Source organism: Pistacia vera, unplaced genomic scaffold, assembly GCF_008641045.1.
Source record: "Pistacia vera cultivar Batoury unplaced genomic scaffold, PisVer_v2 Contig58, whole genome shotgun sequence".
NCBI classification, from domain to species: domain Eukaryota; kingdom Viridiplantae; phylum Streptophyta; class Magnoliopsida; order Sapindales; family Anacardiaceae; genus Pistacia; species Pistacia vera.
The window spans coordinates 549,935-568,717 of record NW_022196423.1 but is presented as its reverse complement, the minus strand read 5'-3'; the positions used below and the strand labels follow the sequence as shown (position 1 = coordinate 568,717).

Sequence of the window (18,783 nt, the reverse complement as noted above, 5' to 3'; positions counted from 1 at the left end):
TGTGGGAAATTTCCAGAAGCGGTAGAGCAATAGAGAATAAAGAACAGTAGGGCAGCCGTAAACTTTGCTAAAAAGGTTTTGGGGGAGAAAGCTTCTATTTTGTGATTTGATTTAGAGGAGAGGTTAGAAGAAGGTGGGTATACCTCTTCAGAGAAGTTCAAAATGTGCCTAGTATGGTTCGTGCATTCGATCCTAATGGCTTCAGACTCAATAAAAGCCGTTAATATGGATTGGGTGAAGTTTGCAAGCAACTTAGACTTCTTTAATGCTTATCCGTGGGGATGGGCATCATTTATGCTAACCATGGACTCCCTGTAAGGAAAAGACATGGCGTTAAAGTAGTCCCAATCTGTTGGTAAGAATAGAGCGAGCACATACAATTTGTTTGGCTTCCCATGGGCAATGCAGGTAAATATTAGGGGCTTTTTGTTATATTTTTTGTATTATATGTGTTTTGATTATGATATGGAGACTTCAGATGAATAACCACAATTTCCTAAGATGTTGCGGTGGCACATCGAGAACTGTACCTATTGGGATTACGATAAAATAGACGTCGAAATTCAAGCGGCTAGGGTAAGATTAAAGGATTAAGCTTTTGAATATGCACTTGCTTTTAAATGTGGCTTAAATATGATTGATTTTGTTTCTTATTGCAGGGAGTCGTCCGTCCCTTCCTCACTGCTACCAGGGGTGAAGCGGGAGAGGAGTATGTTACATCCTTCGAAGCATTGGAGGATGAAGCAGATGAAGGGATAGATCGCCTAATGCGGGACCTAAAAGGGGTCACGCATGTGAGTGCAGCTGCAAGGCCACTGCTTGAGAATGTTGGTGACGTCGAGGATGATGAAACTCCAATTGGTGGGAGGGAGGAGGTGGAGGAGGAGGAGGAGGAACATGTTCGTACGCCTTCGCCCAATTGGGAAACCAGTACAATAAATACCTCTTTGCCGAGGTGTCGGGGTCGGGAGAATGAGGTGGTTGACCTCATAAATGGTTTGTTTGAGAGTTTTACAACAGTCGTTTATGAGAGGTTTGAGAAGATGGAAGAGCAGATGAAAAGGGTGGAGGAGAAAGTTGATAAGGTGGCAGAGAAAGTTGGTGGAGTATTGAAAGCGGTTGAAGTGCAACATGAGCTGAAAAGAGAGAGCCAAAAGAGTAAGTTTATCAAATCTCCTTACACCGTAGCAACGTATGGAAAGTAGAGAAAAATGAAGAAAAAAATTGAGAAAGTCCACGAAAGTGGAGAAGCAAAAATAGAGGAGGTTAAGGAGGTTGCTGGAGGAAGTAGGGAAGTGATAATGGAGGAGGGTGAGGCAGGACGCAAAGGAAGTGGGGATGTGCAAATGGAGGACGGGGGAGGAAGTGGGCAAGCGAAAACGGAGGAGTTAAAGGTCGATTTGTATAGGCCAATAGAAAAGGAAAAGAAAAAACTCTTCTATGCCTATTACAATAAATCTGGAAGTGATGCCCATGTGAAATGCAAGATCGAGGATTATCCCCGGGATTGGTTTAAAAAGATGTTAACGATGGGCAGGTGGCTTGACGACTCGGAGAGTTATTTTCCCTTATTTTTTCTTATTTTTGCTTATGTTTTCCATGAGGAATTGTATACTTATCATATTGTTTTTATTTGATGCAGCACATCGATGAGGTATTGGCACTCATGAGTCTACGACAGAGCAGCAATGGTGATATATTGTATCCCAATTGTGCCATCACCGATGTGGCTTTTGGCCAAACGCTAGTAACGACATATGACACTTTAGTGAAGAAGGCCATTGGTAGAGGTATTGTATACTTATCATATTGTTTTTATTTGATGCAGCACATTGATGAGGTATTGGCACTCATAAGGCTACGACAGAGCAACAATGGTGATATATTGTATCCTGATTGTGCCATCATCGATGTGGCTTTTGGCCAAACGCGGGTAACGACATATGACACTTTAGTGAAGAAGGCCATTGGTAGAGGTGCAGCAAGAGGAGCCAAGCGAAAAAGATTGGGCATAGATGACTTAGACTATGTCCTTGATGATTTTTAGTTTGATGATAGGATCATGAGTATGTACGGGAGGAAATGCCCAAACATGGCCACAGTTAGGCAAAGGTTAAAAGAGTCTACTGCATCATCAACATCAGGGATATGCACTGGATAACCGTCGTCGCGTATCTAGAGGAGGGCTTGCTAAAGATCCTTGACTATAACCCAACTATTTGTCGAGAGAGGTAGTTGGAGACCGAGTTGGAGCCGTTGTCCGTGTTATTCCCACGGCTATTGCGTGACAGCGGGATGTTTGAGCACTTTGATGATCAAGTGCTGACGGGAAAGTGGCCACTCAAGCGCTTTCCCATCTCAACAAATGAGTCAAGGTAAATTTTGTATAAAAGTTACATAATACAATTGTTCTATAAGCTGATTCTAATGATAATGTCTTCTTCCTAGTGTAGTGCTGATTATGGGGCATATGCACTACAATTTATTGAGTTCGACATGACCAACACCCCGATGGATGGCTTGAATTATGAAACAGTGAGCAACTGTCGGGAGCGCTGGGCTGTTGAGTGCTTCCATGGGCATATAGATCCATTTTGAGTGACTAGAACCCAATCCAAGCCATTGTTGATGCTGTCATCAAAAGGTATGGAAGTTGGATTTAGAATTTTGTAGTTTATGTGATGTTGTCTTATTTGGTTGTCTTGAATAATTGGATTGTCTTGAATTGGACCAGGTAGTGTTGTTAGGCGTGATGGTGTTGATACTTGGGTTGTGGTGTTGATGCTGCAAGTGTGCTGGATAATTTTGGAGGATAGGGAAGTGGTTGAAGAGAATGATGAAGGGGGGATGGAGGCTGCCGGCCCTGCCTTTTTTTTTTTTGGGTGTATATAGACATTTATTTGTTGTACATAATGTTGTTATTCAATGTAATTGACATATTTCAGATTAATATAAAAGCAATTCAATATTTCTCTCCCTCTTTTGACTTTGAGTTTATTTAGTATTCTTATTACATGACCTTGATGTGTTGATGAAATTAGCTTGTCAAATTTAGGATAAAATATGGAATTAATATGTGTTGGTGATTTTCGTTTGTCAAAATTCAGGAGAAAATATGGAATTGATATGTGCTGGTGATTTTACTTTGTCAAAATTCAGGAGAAAAGTTGGAAAAATCAGTATTGCCCATGATCGCTTAAGCGATATATAAGCGACTAGATATATCGCTTAAGCGACAAAGGGTTTTTCATAAAGGATTGCTTAAGCGATAACCTAAATCGCTTAAGCGATCGTGCATCTGGGCAGATATTGATTCTGTCTCGGACATGATCGCTTAAGCGACCAAGGGTAAAAGCGAAGAATCGCCTAAGCGATATGTAAATCACTTAAGCGATCATACATCTGGGTAGATCTTGATTCTGCCTCGAACATGATTGCTTAAGCGATCAGAAATCGCTTAAGTGACCAAGGGTTAAAGCAAAAAATTGCTTAAGCAATATGTGAATCGCTTAAATGATAGTGCAATTGGGCAGATCTTGCTTCTGCTTCGGACATGATGGCTTAAGCGATCCAAATAGCTTAAGCGACTAAGGGTAAAAGCGAAGAATCACTTAAGTAATAGGTAAATCGCTTGAGCGATCGTGCATCTAGGTAGATCTTGATTCTATCTTGGATATGATCGCTTAAGCGACCAAGGGTAAAAGCAAAGAATCGCTTAAGCGATCGTGTATCTGGGCAGATCTTGATTCTGCCTCGGACATGATTGCTTAAGCGATCTGAAGGCTAAAAGCAAAGAATCGCTTAAGCGATATGAAAATCGCTTAAGCAATCGTGCATCTGGGCAGATCTTTATTCTACCTCGGACATGATCGCTTAAGCGACCAAGGGTAAAAGCGAAGAATCTCTTAAGTGATATGTAAATCGCTTAAGCGATCGTGCATCTGAGCAGATCTTGATTCTGCCTCGGACATGATCGCTTAAGCGATCGTCCAACTGGGCAGATCTTGATTCTGCTTCGGACATGATCGCTTAAGCAACCAAGGGTAAAAGTAAAGGATCGCTTAAGCGATCGTGCGTGTCGACACTATTGATTTTGCCTTGTAAGTGATCGCTTACGCGGCCAAGTGTAAATGTGAAGAATCGCTTAGGCGATAACATAAATACACAGATCGCTTAAGGGACAACACCAAATCGCTTAAGCGACTAAAGTCTAAATACACATGATCGCTTAAGCGACGGCACCAAATCTCTTAAGCGATCCAGTGTATTCGAATTATTTTTATTGCATTTCACAGATCACTTAAGCGATTGACGCTGTCTTAAACATATAAGGTGTACGGCAAGTTCAGTGGACCATGACCGTGATTATATTTTAATTAAATTTGTTCTTTTACGTCTATATTAAACATATATCCATAAACTTGGAAAAGAAATATTGAAGTAAATTACCCTTAATCCTTAATCGCTTAAGCGATAGCACGTGTCACTTCAACGATCCCATCTATTTGGCCTTATTGTGATAACAGGAGCCACTATTCATAGTCAAAAAGTTTCTGAAAAATTATGGCACTCTCTTGGTCTACAAAGTGTAGAGCAGATGTTTGTAGAGTTTAATTTTATATAAATATTATTTTTTTATATTACTTTCTTGCCAAAAACTAACAAAAATAATAGAATAACAATAGATCATTGGACCATGACCATGATTATATTTTAATTAAATTAGTTAATTTATGTCTATATTAAACGTATATGGTAAATTAAATATATAAGGTGTACGATAAGTTCAGTGGACCATGACTGTGATTATATTTTAATTAAATTAGTTATTTTACGTCTATATTAAACATATATCCATAAACTTGGAAAAGAAATATTGAAGTAAATTACCCTCACGTGTCACTTAAGCGATCCTGTCTATTTAGCCTTATAGTGATAATAGGAGCCCTTGTTCATAGTCAAAAAGTTTTTAAAAAATTTTGGCACTCTCTTGGTCTACAGAGTGCTGAGCAGATGGTTGCAGAGTTCAATTTTATATAAATATTATTTTTTTATATATTACTTTCTTGCCAAAAACTAACAAAAATAATAGAATAATAATAGATCATTGGACCATGACCGTGATTATATTTTAATTAAATTAGTTAATTTATGCCTATATTAAACGTATATGGTATATTAAACATATAAGGTGTACGATAATTTCAGTGGACTATGACCATGATTATATTTTAATTAAATAACAGCACTTTTTAAAATCAGACCGAGAAGAATCTCAAAAGAGTAATATTTATCAGTGCTCTAAAAATTTCACCGTCTTCTTCTTCATCCATATCTCAACTCTAAAGCTATTTTCTTACTCAAAGTCTTAACATCTTTACGTTTCGAAGAAAGAAGAAGAAGATATATTCACTAAGCTTGCATGGTTATCTAGTTCTCTTCAACCCAAATCTCTACCCTTGAATTTGAGAATGATTATTGTAGAATACAAATGAAATTAGTCTTGATCGCTTAAGCGACGCAAGCTATCGCTTAAGTGATCACGGGTTATGTACACTAGATTGCTTAAGCGAGATAGGACATCGCTTAAGCAAATATTTCTTTTACCCTTGATTGCTTAAGCGATCATGTCCGAGGCAGGATCAAGATCTGCCCAGATGAGCGTTCGCTTAAGCGATTTACATATCACTTAAGAGATTATTCGCTTTTACCCTTGGTAGCTTAAATCGCTTAAGCGATCATGTTCGAGGTAGAATAAAGATCTGCCCAAATGCACGATCGCTTAAGTGATTTACGTATCGCTTAAGAGATTCTTTGCTTTTACCCTTGGTCACTTAAGCGATTTTAGATCGCTTAAGTGATCATGTCTGAGGCAGAATCAAGATCTGTCCAGATGCACGATCGCTTAAGCGATTTACATATTGCTTAAGAGATTCTTCGCTTTTACCCTTGGTCGCTTAGGCGATTTCAGATCGCTTAAGCGATTATGTGTTGAGCAGAATCAATATCTGCCTAGGTGCACGATCGCTTAACCGATTCATTACATCGCTTAAGTGATCCTTTATGAAAAACCCTTTGTCGCTTAAGCGATATATCTAGTCGCTTATATATCAATTAAAGCGATCATGGGCAATACATATTTTTTCTGGCTTTTCTCCTTAATTTTGACAAACTAAAATTACCAACACATATTAATTCCATACTTTCTCCTCAATTTGACAACCTAAATTCAAACTAAAATCACCAACACATATTTAGGCCATGCAACAAGAATACTAAATATAAAGGATGATTTATTTAAGGTATCAATAAAATTTAAAACATTTACACTCTTTTGAGATTCTTCTCGGTCTGATTTTAAAAAGAGTTGTTATTTTAAGGAGTAAATGAAGTTTGAATGACTAGTCAAAAGATTGTTTGTGCCGATGGTTTTGTAGAGTTACAGCCCCGTACATAAAACTAAATGATCTACGGTTATTCTATTACTATTGTTAGTCCTTTTTTATTTAATATTTATTATTATTAATTATTATTTTTTCATTTCAATAGAATGTGAAAATAACATTTAGGTCTTTGTTAGTCAGCGCCGTACATAAAACTGAATGATCTATTGTTATTCTATTATTTTTGTTAGTTTTTGGCAAGAAAGTAATATATAAAAAAATAATATTTATATAAAATTGAACTCTGCAACCATCTACTTTACAATCTGTAAACCAACAGAGTGCCAGAATTTTTCAGAAACTTTTTGAATATGAACAAAGGCTCATATTATCACAATAAGTGTTTCAGCACAACAACTGTAACCTTCTTAAGCGACCGAGGCTAAATAGACGGGATCGCTTAAGCGACATGTGCTATCGCTTAAGCGATTAAGGATTAAGGGTAATTTACTTCAATATTTCTTTTCCAAGTTTATGGATATATGTTTAATATAGATATAAAAGCCAAGTACCTAATTTTCTGGATCTGCATGTGATTTATTTAGGCAACTACTTCTCTTGTGGCTAGGTTGCTTGCAAATTGAGCACTTATTCATCTTTCGGGGAACCTCAGAGGCTGATGGAATACATTTAACTCTTTTTCTGCCCTTTTATGTCTTCTTGAATGTCGGATGGATGATAATGTCAGCAAACTCTACCGGCACTACCCATTGCTCTTCTGGAGGAACTGGATATATCATTTCTGAATAAGCCAGCATGTAGTGATTTGCCATATAAAGAGGGGAGCAAAGTTCCATGTAAATTTTAGTGCTGCTAGTGCATGAGGACAAGGTAAACGTTGAATGTCAAGCACTTTACAACTGCAAGTTTTACTAATAAGGTTAACTAGGGCATCCGGACCATAGCCGTGCACGGTGAACTCTTAAGCATTAAGAAGATAGGCAAACAGTGCATTTGACAGTTCCATACGTTCTCACAATAATTTTTCAACTAATGGAACGTTGATCCGTACGACGCTCATGGAACCACCGTGATAATGTCCTCTGGATTGCATCAAAAAGTGCAACTATTGGAAACTTTCTTTCTATTAAAAACTTCGAATTTATGGACTCGGCTATGTTCGAGTCATGACATCAAACCTTCTTCCAGGAAAGTAAGCTCTACTTCATCGCTCGAAACCAACATCATGCTCAAGATACTTAGCAACTCTATCATCCTTGATTCGGATTTGCCGGAAGTGCTTCTCGAACTCATCAACCCGATAAGCTTTTGCTGCCATGTAGTATGTCTGAAGGAGGCCAACACACTTAAACTTTTGTTTTATGTTTTACCAAGGTGCCTCATACAGAATCTGTGATGTGCTTGAGGGTAAATAGTGGCAATCCCCTTCTTTATAGAGTTGTGCCTATCGATATTATGCACAACTCGTCACTGTCAGGCACTATCGTACGTAATTGCTGAAAAAACCAAGTCCACGACTTGTTATTCTCAGAGTCAACCACACACCATGCAGCATGATATGTGTGATTCTCGTTGTCCTGTGCAATGGCCACAAAAAATGTACCTTCATACTTTCCCGTCAAAAAGCAACCATACACAATTCTCATGTTTACAAAACCTCTTATAGTAGAACCGTAAGCAACAAAAAAATATTTAAACATCATATTCCTGTCCCACTTCAGAGCCGTCTTGCTATCTTGGTTTGTCAACTCACGCATATAATGGTACGCTTCTAATACTGTGTACTGGTGCTCTGGCGTGTCTCTCACAAAATCTTGTGCATGTTGTCTCCCTTTTCAGCATTTCCAGTAACTAACAACACATCCCAACTCTGTGCGCATAAGTCTCTGAATGTCTTTAGGAGATGGATCTTTCCCTTCAACGAATTGACTTTTGACAAATTGTCCAATAACATCAGCGGAGGCTTGTTGATGTTCACCTGAAATATGTCCCAAACCACATGTGTGCTCATGGGTATATATGCTAAGAATAAATTTTTGGGACTTCGCCAACCTTCTACAATAAACCCGCCACTTGCACTTTCGGTCACGACATACAACTGTCAAAACTGATGAATATGACTTTTTGGTGATGAACTCAAAATTACCTCTCACGACAACAAGTTTTAGCTTCCTCACCACTTCTACTTTGTTGTCAAATAAATACCCTATGCGTAACTTTGATCCATCTGTAAAAACATGAGCTGATTCACTACTACCTGCAATTGCCTCCTCTGAACCTGCATAAATGACCATAGTGTTCTCTTCCTCATATACGGGGTCCTCCTCCTTAACATTTTTGTTCTGCCGCACATGACCAACCTCTTCTATAGTGTCCTCCTCACCACCCAAATCACCGCTTACTATTGATTTATCAACTAACAAATTAATGCTCTCGTAGTTCAAATTAAAGCCAGGCAAATCTCCGCCAACTTTCTTGTTATCCCCTTCCTTTGAACCAACTTCCAACGGTTTTTCTACAAAAGAAACCCTTAAAATCGGCCTCGAACCATTATCGGCCACATCAATCATATATAACTTCACACTTTCATCTGAATTTAATGTAGTAGGAGGTACGTTATAATGTTTAGGAACTCTACTTAAAACATACTTCACAACTATATCACTACGTGAGCAACTCAAATCACCTCTTCTAATTATTTCATCAATCAACTCATCAAAACTAACCTCTGTGCTCACAGCAATTGGTATAACTTCTTTGCTCTTCCCAATCCACTTCCAGCAACTTTCTTCCTCCACCCACTCACCAAAATATTCAACTCCCAAAATACCTTGTCCTATGTCTAATAATAGCCAAGTACCTATAATGCAAGAAAAAAAATATTATTAACTGATCTATTAAGGGTTGAAAGATTTTAAAAAGCATTTGCACAGTTGCTTAAGTGATCTGGTATATCGTTTACTAGATCGCTTAAGCGATATAATTATAAATAAGCCTGATCGCTTAAGCGATCTTATGTCATTTACCTGATCGCTTAAGCGATCTGTTGCTATACACCAGACTTTTAGCAGATCGCTTAAGCGATCTTATACCACATACCTGATTGATTAAGCGATCTACGAAATGTTGCACTATACCACACATACCAGATCGCTCAAGCGATCCATCATATCCAGAACACATTTTCAGCCATCTCCACCTACAATCGGTGCTACCACCCTCAGCTACCCACAATGCAAGAAAATATTCAACAAATTTCACTCCTTTCAACTTCCATTACATCAAACACAACCCAATAACCTAAATAACTAAATTAAAATCATAACCCAAACCCAATCCATCATTAGACTTTTGTAAATCGAAATATAAAATAGAAAGGGGAGATACACATACCTGGACGAAACGTTAGGAGGAGGAGGAGGAGGATCTGTGGCGGAGAAGATGTTAATGGTGGAGGAAGAAGATAGTGTTAATGGCGGGAAGAAGAAGATGTATAGGACAGAGGAAGAGGAAGATGCTTAGGAAGAAGAAGATGCAGAAGAAGAAGAAGAAGAAGTTGTAGACGAAGCTTACAACCAAGGGAGGGATCCGTTAAGGTGGTGGGAGGAGGAAGAAGAAAGTGTTTGGGTTTGTTTGCAAGAATTTCGGTTCTTTGGGGACATATTATAATTTTTAAAAGATTACACAATACTTTATTAATCCTAATTAACCCCTAATCATGTTTAATTAGCCTTAATAAAAAACAAGGCTATTTACTTAACACTTTCAAACTACATGACCTTTTAATTAAATTTGAACTCCATATGGTCTTTTAATAAAATGCCCCTTCTAGGGATGTACATACTCGGACCTGGCCGGGCAAGTCCAAGCCCAGTCCAAGAAAAAGCCTAAGTTTTAAATGCTCGGGCTGGGCCGGATTGGGTCGGGCTTATCCGCTCTTTAAACCTGGGTTTAGTTGAAAAATTAAATGGCTTTTAAAATTTTACTTGATATAGGTATTGGATGTAATTTTGCTATGATGTTACTTTAATAAAAAAGTTGTAGAGGTAATTTTCACTTTTTAGGGGGTTGTATGTAATTTTTTTATAAAATACAGGTTATTTTTAAATTTCAATAGCGTACTTGACTCATTTTCCAAGCTAATTACGTTAATTTCTTTGAAGATTTTAAAATAATATAAATCTACTGCTATTAAGTTTTAAGTGTTAAAATAAACGATAGAAAAACAATTTGGTAGGTATCTATCAACTCGTAAATTGTAATATTATAAGTTCTAACTGTTCATTAAGTGTTCACTAACAATAGGGGAAGTTTTGTTATTTCAGAAATTCTAAGGAGAATTTGTTATCACATCAAACCTCAGGGGGCTGAATGGCTGATGTCCTTCATTTAAAATTTTCATTATACTTTGGTTTTCTGTAATTTTGCAATCCTTAGGGGAGAGTCCCTGTAAATTGCCCAGTGAGTCAGGCCGATATTTTTGGGATGCTGACATGTCAAAAAGTAATTGGATCCAGGAAGTCAACTGACGTGGCTCACTCAGAAAGTACCCGCATCTGTCCAGACCTTTATTACCTTTCCCTACCAAATTACGCCTTGACGCCTTGTTACCAAAACAATTACAGTTCCAACTCCGTGACCACCTTTACAACTACCACCATAATGGTCCAATAAATTTCCGCCACGTATCACCCAGCCCTCCTAACAAGACAATCTCCTGACCCATCATTGGCTGTGACGGGAGTTGTATGAACGCCCTCTTCGATTGTCAACAGCTATTAAAAGATCGAAATTTAATCGTCAAACAGCTAAGGTAAAACTAAAACCCTATCTAACTGATCGCTGCGTCTTCAAAGTCTTCGATCTGCTCGTTTGGAGAGAGAAGACGCTATTCAGATCCTTTGTTTCTCTCTCTCTTCTGTTAGGTTTGGTTCCGATTTGATTTTCTCAGAAAATTTTGGAGAATTCTTGTTTAATTTTTGTCTTATGATTTGATTTGTTTGGTTTGTAGGGTTTTGTTCGTTGTTTCGTTTATTTTTGACGTGATTCGGAGGCGGAATTGAATAAGAGTAGCCATGAAGAACAATGAACGGATAGCGAATTTGGCTTTGGCAGGTTTGTTTTTCTTGATCACAAGTGTTGTTAGTTGTTACTGTTTCTCATTGATTTGTTTTTGTGTTTGTTCTTATGGATTCAAGATTTTGGGTCAGTAATTTAGGAATACTGTGAAGAAATTTTGAAAAAAAAAAAAATATAGAGTTTTGTTGACCTGGCTTGATATTTGGAGAGAATAGAGGAGAATCTTACATGTTTTTGGTGAATATTTGGAACGTGGAGGATATGCCTGTATTTTAGTTAAATTTCAAGCGAGGCTAGTCAATTTAGGCAAAAGAAAAGAAGGATATATAATTTTTAGATGTGCCTAGTAAAAAGCATAACAGAGAGGGTAGGTTTTTATATTTTATGTCTTGAATATGATTCACTTTTGCCTGTCGAGGAGCTTGATCGATTTTCATGGAATGATTAATGGTTGCAGGTTTAACGTTGGCACCACTTGTTGTGAACGTAAACCCAAACATAAATGTTATCTTGACAGCATCCCTCACAGTTTATGTGGGATGCTACCGATCTGTCAAGCCAACTCCACCATCAGTAAGTACTGCTTGTATTGATGCACTGTATTTCTGTTTCTGTTCTTTCCCTGTCTAATTGCTGGAATAACTTGTCTGTATTTTGTTTTGTTTATCACACAGGAGACTATGTCTAATGAGCATGCTATGCGCTTTCCCTTTGTTGGGAGTGCAATGTTGTTGTCACTGTTCTTACTCTTCAAGTTTCTTTCAAAAGACTTGGTTAATGCTGTGTTGACTTGCTACTTCTTTGTTCTGGGGATCATCGCTCTTTCGTATGTTCTTTTCATATGAATTCAGTGCTGTCTATATTATATTTTATAGCATATTGAACTAATTTAATTTGCATCACGATTTCATGCATTATGTCTTCCTTTAAAGGGCAACGATCTTACCTGCTATAAAACGGTTCCTGCCACAGCATTGGAATGAGGACGTTATTGTCTGGCGTTTTCCGTATTTCCGTTGTATGTAACCTTCTTTCAGCTCTTTTTTGGGGAAAATCTAGTTATAAATTCTCTTAAAGCAGATTCTCAAATTTTAATATATTTTTCTTATTTTTTCTTGTGACATAGTTCACTAAATGTAGTTATGAATTCAGATTTTCAGTTGTTTTTTGTTGCTCTATTCAAAAAATGAACATATGTGGATTTTGCCTTTGATATCTGTTAGTTTTGGAAGTAATGGAAATAGGTGTGAAAAATGGAGGCATTACAAAATGAAAAAGGATTAGGCTTTTGTTGACACAAAGGAAATTAGTTTCCATCGAGCAGGCTGTATTACTGTTTGCTTCCAATTTTTTTCTTCTTTTTTCCTTTATTTTTTTGGCTTAGAGAATTGTACGTACGCGCTCAAGTTTATTTAAAATCTGTTTCTTCCCCTGCCAGCCCAAACTCGCTTTAATTAATAGGAGTGTTGCCATTCGGCCTATAGGTTATTGGCTCGTATCACCATTTGTTAGTATTTTGTGGTGTCTTCTTGTTGCATCATTACTTGTAGCAGTGTCCTCTGTACAAACACCATCAAAAACTAGAATGAGATTGCTCTAGTGTCATAATTTGTTATTTGGGACATTGCTCAAGAGTCTGCTCTGGTTTTTATGCGTCATAAAAGCAATGTGTCTATCCTACAGTGACCCTATATAGACACTTCAATGGAAACTTTTAGCTTTGTGCATAGTGGTTTTTCTCTTTTAAATAGTCTTTCTACGTTTTAGAGTACTATGCCAGTCTAATGTTTCTCAGAATTGTCATTTGATCCCATCGCATTATCTTGCTTGTATTATGCAGAATGATGTTTTTCTTTACACATTTCTTACACAGCTTTGGAGATTGACTTCACAAGGTCTCAGATTGTTGCAGCAATCCCTGGGACCTTTTTCTGTGCATGGTATGCTTCCCAGAAACATTGGTTAGCTAACAATATTTTGGGCCTCGCATTCTGCATTCAGGTTTGGATCTATTCAAAAAGATATATATGTGTTGTTTGTGCCTCTATTTGCTGAAATATTTTTCTAATTTTGATTTACGAATCTTTACCTTTTTTTTATATAGCATAACTTTATTGTGCAATCTAATTTATAAGTTTTATAAAGTTGCAATTTTCTGTTGGCTAGAGAGTGCTTTTTAATCAATGTTTAATGAATACATTATCTCTTCCATAGCTTGTTATAACACATTTCTTTCAGATCTCTCTATTTTTTATCTACAAGAGTTGTTATCTGTGTTGTTACTTATGATTTTGATGGGCGTTCTTTTTTCACTCTTGCTGTTGTTTATTATCAGAGTTGGAAACTGAAGTGTTTCTTTAGCAGTTCTGTTTCTATTTTCTTTGGTTCAGTTATCTCAATTTCGGGCATTGCGTTGAGTGTGATTGTTTATATCTGTGCAAACATGGGCTGTATGGAAAAGAAATAGGATTTATTGAGATTCACCACTTGCTTTCATGTTGTAATCATCTATAGTTGACTGTGCATATGTTGATTAACCTTTGTGATATCAAGGACTTCCTTTTTGTGTTATTTGCAGGGAATTGAAATGCTTTCTCTTGGGTCTTTCAAGACTGGTGCCATTCTTTTGGTAAGGAATCTTGTTTTTCAACGATTAGTTCCTAAAAGTAGGGATAAGTGACAATTGGATCTTAGATTTGTATTTGTAATATATATGTAGCAATTAAACTACCATTTATCAAGGGTTAATAATTTTCTTGTGGAAGTGAATAGTTATTTTAATAAATTTTCTTGCAACACTGAGGCTCTAAAAAGAAAGGAAATAATAAGATTTTGTTCTTAGCATATTATTTCCCCCACACCCCCTTTTTTTGCCTCGTCTGCTGGTAGAGCTTTCTGAGTTGACTGGATTTAAAATATATGTAGCTTTTGACCTCTTTACACTTAGTTCAAGTTTCCTTTTTTTTTTTTTTTTTTTAATATGCATCTTGTTAGTTGCTGCTTTATAGAGTTATTCATAGCATGTTCCAGTTATGCAAGCCACTGTAGTGATTGATTGTTCTTTACTAACAGAGGCATCTAGAGTAGTCGTAGTTGTAAATTGCGGAGCGTATCTTTCCTTTTCTGCTAAGATAAAAGTGACAATAAAACTGATTCCCTTCATGACAACCACTGGGCTTATTCTTGACATTATAATTCATTTACGGTTGATTTATCTGGTCAGCTCTATGTATATGTGTTTGTGAGTTTGATATATGTTTTTGAGTTTGATATCTTGAATCTGCTTTAATATGTGGCATTGTTGTCTGCATGACTATGACATTGTATACAAATTTTCCTATCAAGATCATGTATTAGTTTACGGATTTTGGTCTGTGTGCTTACATTTTTGTGACAGAGAGGTCATCTTTTCAGCTTATAGGTTTTGCCGTCACCATAGATTGTCTAACATTTTCTGATGTCAATTTAATGAACTCCTTAGGTGATGTTATCATCATCATTGTTATCATTTCGATTCGGTATGAGCCTTTTGTGTATGATTGAACTCAACTATTCAAATCATCACCTTTCATCAGTGATTTTGTAACTGATGTGACGCTTACTATCACTTTATTCCAATTTTTCTCTCTTAGAAGACTTAATATAGTTAAGAAAAGAAAAAAAGATAAATTGTTTGTTTCATCCTATTGCAACTTTCTTAAACATGTACAGTGAGTTCCAAAGTTTGGAAGTTGCTACAAATCCTTGTTATTTTTTGTTCGCTTCAGTGTTTACAAAAACTTACAGCTGTTTTCTCATATACATGCTTTCCTCCCTCACTCAGCAATTCCTTATTCTATGTGATTTGACATCCAAATTCATTGCAGGCTGGACTTTTTGTATACGATATATTCTGGGTTTTCTTCACACCAGTTATGGTTAGTGTTGCAAAATCATTCGATGCTCCTATCAAGGTTAGTGTTCCAGCTTAATTCGGATATTATTCTGGCTCAAGTGTGGAATTTTTTACTTCATGTGTATGTCATATTGATAATATTATTACATAGTGTTGTGTTTGACTCTTTTCTGGTTTTAATGATAATTCATTTTCTCTGCAGCTTTTGTTTCCAACAGCAGATTTTAAACGACCATACTCCATGCTTGGACTTGGTGACATTGTAATCCCTGGTATGTTGTGGAAAATTAAGTTCAAGGATCTTTTGGTTGATGTTATTGTCAAAGTTGTGTGGGTTAGTCTTTGTAATTATCCAAGGAAACTGGGGGTTTGACTTTGTGCAAGAGAAACATGAATACAAGTGAAATTATGACCCTTCGCCAAAGGAAATGGCTTATTTATTATCATTGAGTTGACAACCAACTTATCAGTTTCGTGCTTTTTTCTTTGATGGACAACCTTCGAGTTTGAAATAAATTGCTGGGCAGAAGTATACTATGGTTGAGCTACATAAAGACTTCTCATTCTCTGGGTTCAAAAATTTTGTGGTTTAGTATTTAGGCTGGTTCAATCCTTCAAAACAAATTATTAACTCAAAATGATTTTTGCACTATAGTACATGATTAATAACAGCAATAGAAACACGGTTACAGTACAATTAATTTCCTTGATACTTACAATGTGTATCACCATTTTTTTCTTTTGGCATTTAGGTATTTTTGTGGCGCTAGCACTGCGATTTGATGTATCTAGGGGAAAAGGGTGCCATTATTTTAAGAGTGCATTTCTGGGATATACAGTTGGTTTGATCCTCACTATTATTGTCATGAACTGGTTTCAAGCTGCACAGGTGAACTATCACATGTTTCTCGCTCTTTTAATATCCTCTACCGTGGCATATATCTTATTCATTGATTTCATGTGGTTTCTTTGATTGGGATTTGTCTTTGTTATTCAGCCTGCACTTTTGTATATTGTACCTTCTGTAATCGGATTCTTGGCTGCTCACGTCTTATGGAATGGTGAAGTCAAACCGGTTTGTTCAACATCCTTGCGATCTTGTTTCTGCGTATGCCATCAAGTTTTATTTTACACATTTAAAATATGGTGGCTAATACATCAATTTCTTCTGACATTACGTGCAGTTGATGGAGTTTGATGAATCAAAAACTGCTGGAACATCTGAAGAAGGTGCCGATGCCAAATCTAGCAAGAAGGTAGAATGAACTTAATGCCCCAGTTTAGCGAGAAATACTTTATTCTCCATTTTGAGGAACTGAAAACCCTCCAAGCTAACTAATGCAGCTGCCCAACATTGTAACAGATTTTGGAATTAAGCAAGAAATAATATTGAAGCCCTTTTGTCTTTTTCATTCTTTCTTAGAACTGTGATGTGTTTTGCCGCCTTGAGGAGAAATTTTTCCTGCTTTCAATTTTAGAAATTCTCAAATTCTTTTTTAAAATACACTTTCTTTTTCAGATACTTTTTTTTGGCATTGAAATCTACAAAAGGTCTTGAGTTTGATTCCATTCAGTTACTAATATGGGTGATCATTGATAGTTTATCCGGTCGTTAGTTTCGGGCTCGAGGGATTAGTTGAGATATGTTTAATTAGTGGGAATTCTCCTGATCACTAAAAAAAAAAAAAGAAGGAAAATTGGCTAAATGACAGCTGCAAATTAAGAGTGACTAGTATTAACTCTCAACAGAACATCATTTTCAATCAATTTCACATGTAAAAACTGAAAAACAGCAATATTAGAACAAATTTACACCTTTTAAACTGGCCGCACGTATGCTGACAGAAAATCACAATCCAGTTGTCTTTAATCCTACATATCGAAGGATTGATGTAACAGGGAATCCGGGAATACTGCCGTGTTGGTGTGAGCGAAAAGAGTGAGAATCTCTCTCATGATTGATTGTAGTGGACCACAGGACCAGCCCATGACAAGGCCTGCCTGCCTGCATTAAACATCATATTCTTTTGGGGGTTTATTACTCAACAGTCCAACCCTAAGGTTTGAGACCCCTTTACCTCCCCCTAACTTTGACAAACTAACGCTAGATAACATCTCTGTCGGTTAAATATAACTGTTCAAAATGTATTTTAAATAAGCTGTTGGTAATTTTGACTAAGTGACTAGTTGTTTTAGGCAATGTTTTGAAAACTAAGCCAGGCCTTGGTCAAGGTCTCGGTTCATGGTTTGACTAGTCTGACCGGTTAAACTATTGATTCCGATAGTCCAAAAAGTTTGAAATCTTACAAGAACAACCCTAAAAAATTTTTAGTCCCTCGAGGTTTGAAATATAGCAAATACGCCCTTAAAATCTATTTGGGTGATGACTTTTCCAGTCAAATTTCTACTGATTTCGATGGTTAAAATTCAACCCACACCACCACCTGAACCACCGTCCTCCACTCTACAAAACATCTCTAACTTGGGAACTTGGTAGCCCTCTGTTCATCGGCCGTGACTCGCGAACATTATTGTGATTGGGTTGATTTTTCTAGCCAAATTCTTGCTTATTCCGGAGTCCAAAATTCAATCAAACACCACCACCCAAACCACCAGCCTCCACTCTACAAAACCCCTATAATCTTGGCACTTGGTAGCCCCCCGTTTGTCAGCCGTGACTCCCATATTAGGTTGATTTTTTTGGCCAAATTCCGGCATCCAAAATTTCAATCCAACACTACCCCTTGAACTATCGGTCTCTACTTTACAAAAGCCATTTAAACTCGACACTTGGTAGCCCCTTGTTCATTGATGATCAAATTAGGGATTTGGATGAATAGTAAAATTAAAATTTCGAACCCAAAAAGGTCGTTTGATGGTTGGACCGGCTAATCCGATTCGATTTTCATAACATTGGTTTTAGGTAAACGACATGAATTTTTTATCAAATAAATGATTATTTTGGTATTATTACAATTCTTGAATATAAAAGTGATCATCTGTTAGACCAAAACCCCAATTGTTTATTCAATATATCTTTTTTACCTTTTGTACCGTAACAATTAACTAACAAGACATTTGTTTGGGGTATCGTCGTTCGTTTCCTAAAGTTGGAGGTAAATAATTTTTTTACTAAACTTGAGGGGTGGAAATGGAATTGACTCTGTTCATTGTTCCTTGCTTTGTTCTCTTTTTGTTCTTTCTGACAATACAAAAATAAAAAAGTTGATTAATTAATTAACTAACATGATAATGAACATGAACGAGGCTAATTTCACATTTAATTGACCAAAAAAACCAATACCCAACTGTTAAAATTCAATGTGAACGAAAGCAAATGAAATCATAACCAGAACAAGAAACAAACGACTTCTCTTCGTCTCTCTCTCTACAATTTCATGTCAT

General features: G+C 36.8%; 1 protein-coding gene across 2 annotated transcripts; it reads left to right on the top strand.

Moving 5' to 3' along the window:
- The first annotated feature begins 11,176 nt into the window (after nucleotides 1–11,176).
- Nucleotides 11,177–16,790, top strand: LOC116109448 (signal peptide peptidase). 2 transcript variants are annotated; one of them, XM_031395659.1, is made up of 12 exons: nucleotides 11,177–11,329; nucleotides 11,416–11,519; nucleotides 11,941–12,056; nucleotides 12,158–12,309; nucleotides 12,416–12,501; nucleotides 13,357–13,484; nucleotides 14,062–14,112; nucleotides 15,350–15,436; nucleotides 15,581–15,650; nucleotides 16,131–16,267; nucleotides 16,376–16,453; nucleotides 16,563–16,790. In XM_031395659.1, the coding sequence occupies exons 2-12, from the start codon at nucleotides 11,480–11,482 to the stop codon at nucleotides 16,641–16,643; spliced, it is 1,026 nt and encodes a 341-aa protein (XP_031251519.1). In that variant the 5' UTR covers nucleotides 11,177–11,329; nucleotides 11,416–11,479; the 3' UTR covers nucleotides 16,644–16,790. The 2 variants fall into 2 exon arrangements, with proteins under 2 accessions (XP_031251519.1, XP_031251520.1); XM_031395660.1 differs by having other exon boundaries at nucleotides 11,186–11,324.
- The last annotated feature ends 1,993 nt before the right edge of the window (nucleotides 16,791–18,783 follow it).

Excerpts from the sequence above, each read along its gene's own strand:
- LOC116109448 (XM_031395659.1), top strand. The coding sequence starts at position 11,480 with ATGAAGAACAATGAACGGATAGCGAATTTGGCTTTGGCAG. Across the intron at positions 11,520-11,940 it reads AGCGAATTTGGCTTTGGCAG|GTTTAACGTTGGCACCACTT; the intron begins GTTTGTTTTTCT and ends TAATGGTTGCAG. Across the intron at positions 12,057-12,157 it reads TCAAGCCAACTCCACCATCA|GAGACTATGTCTAATGAGCA; the intron begins GTAAGTACTGCT and ends TTTATCACACAG.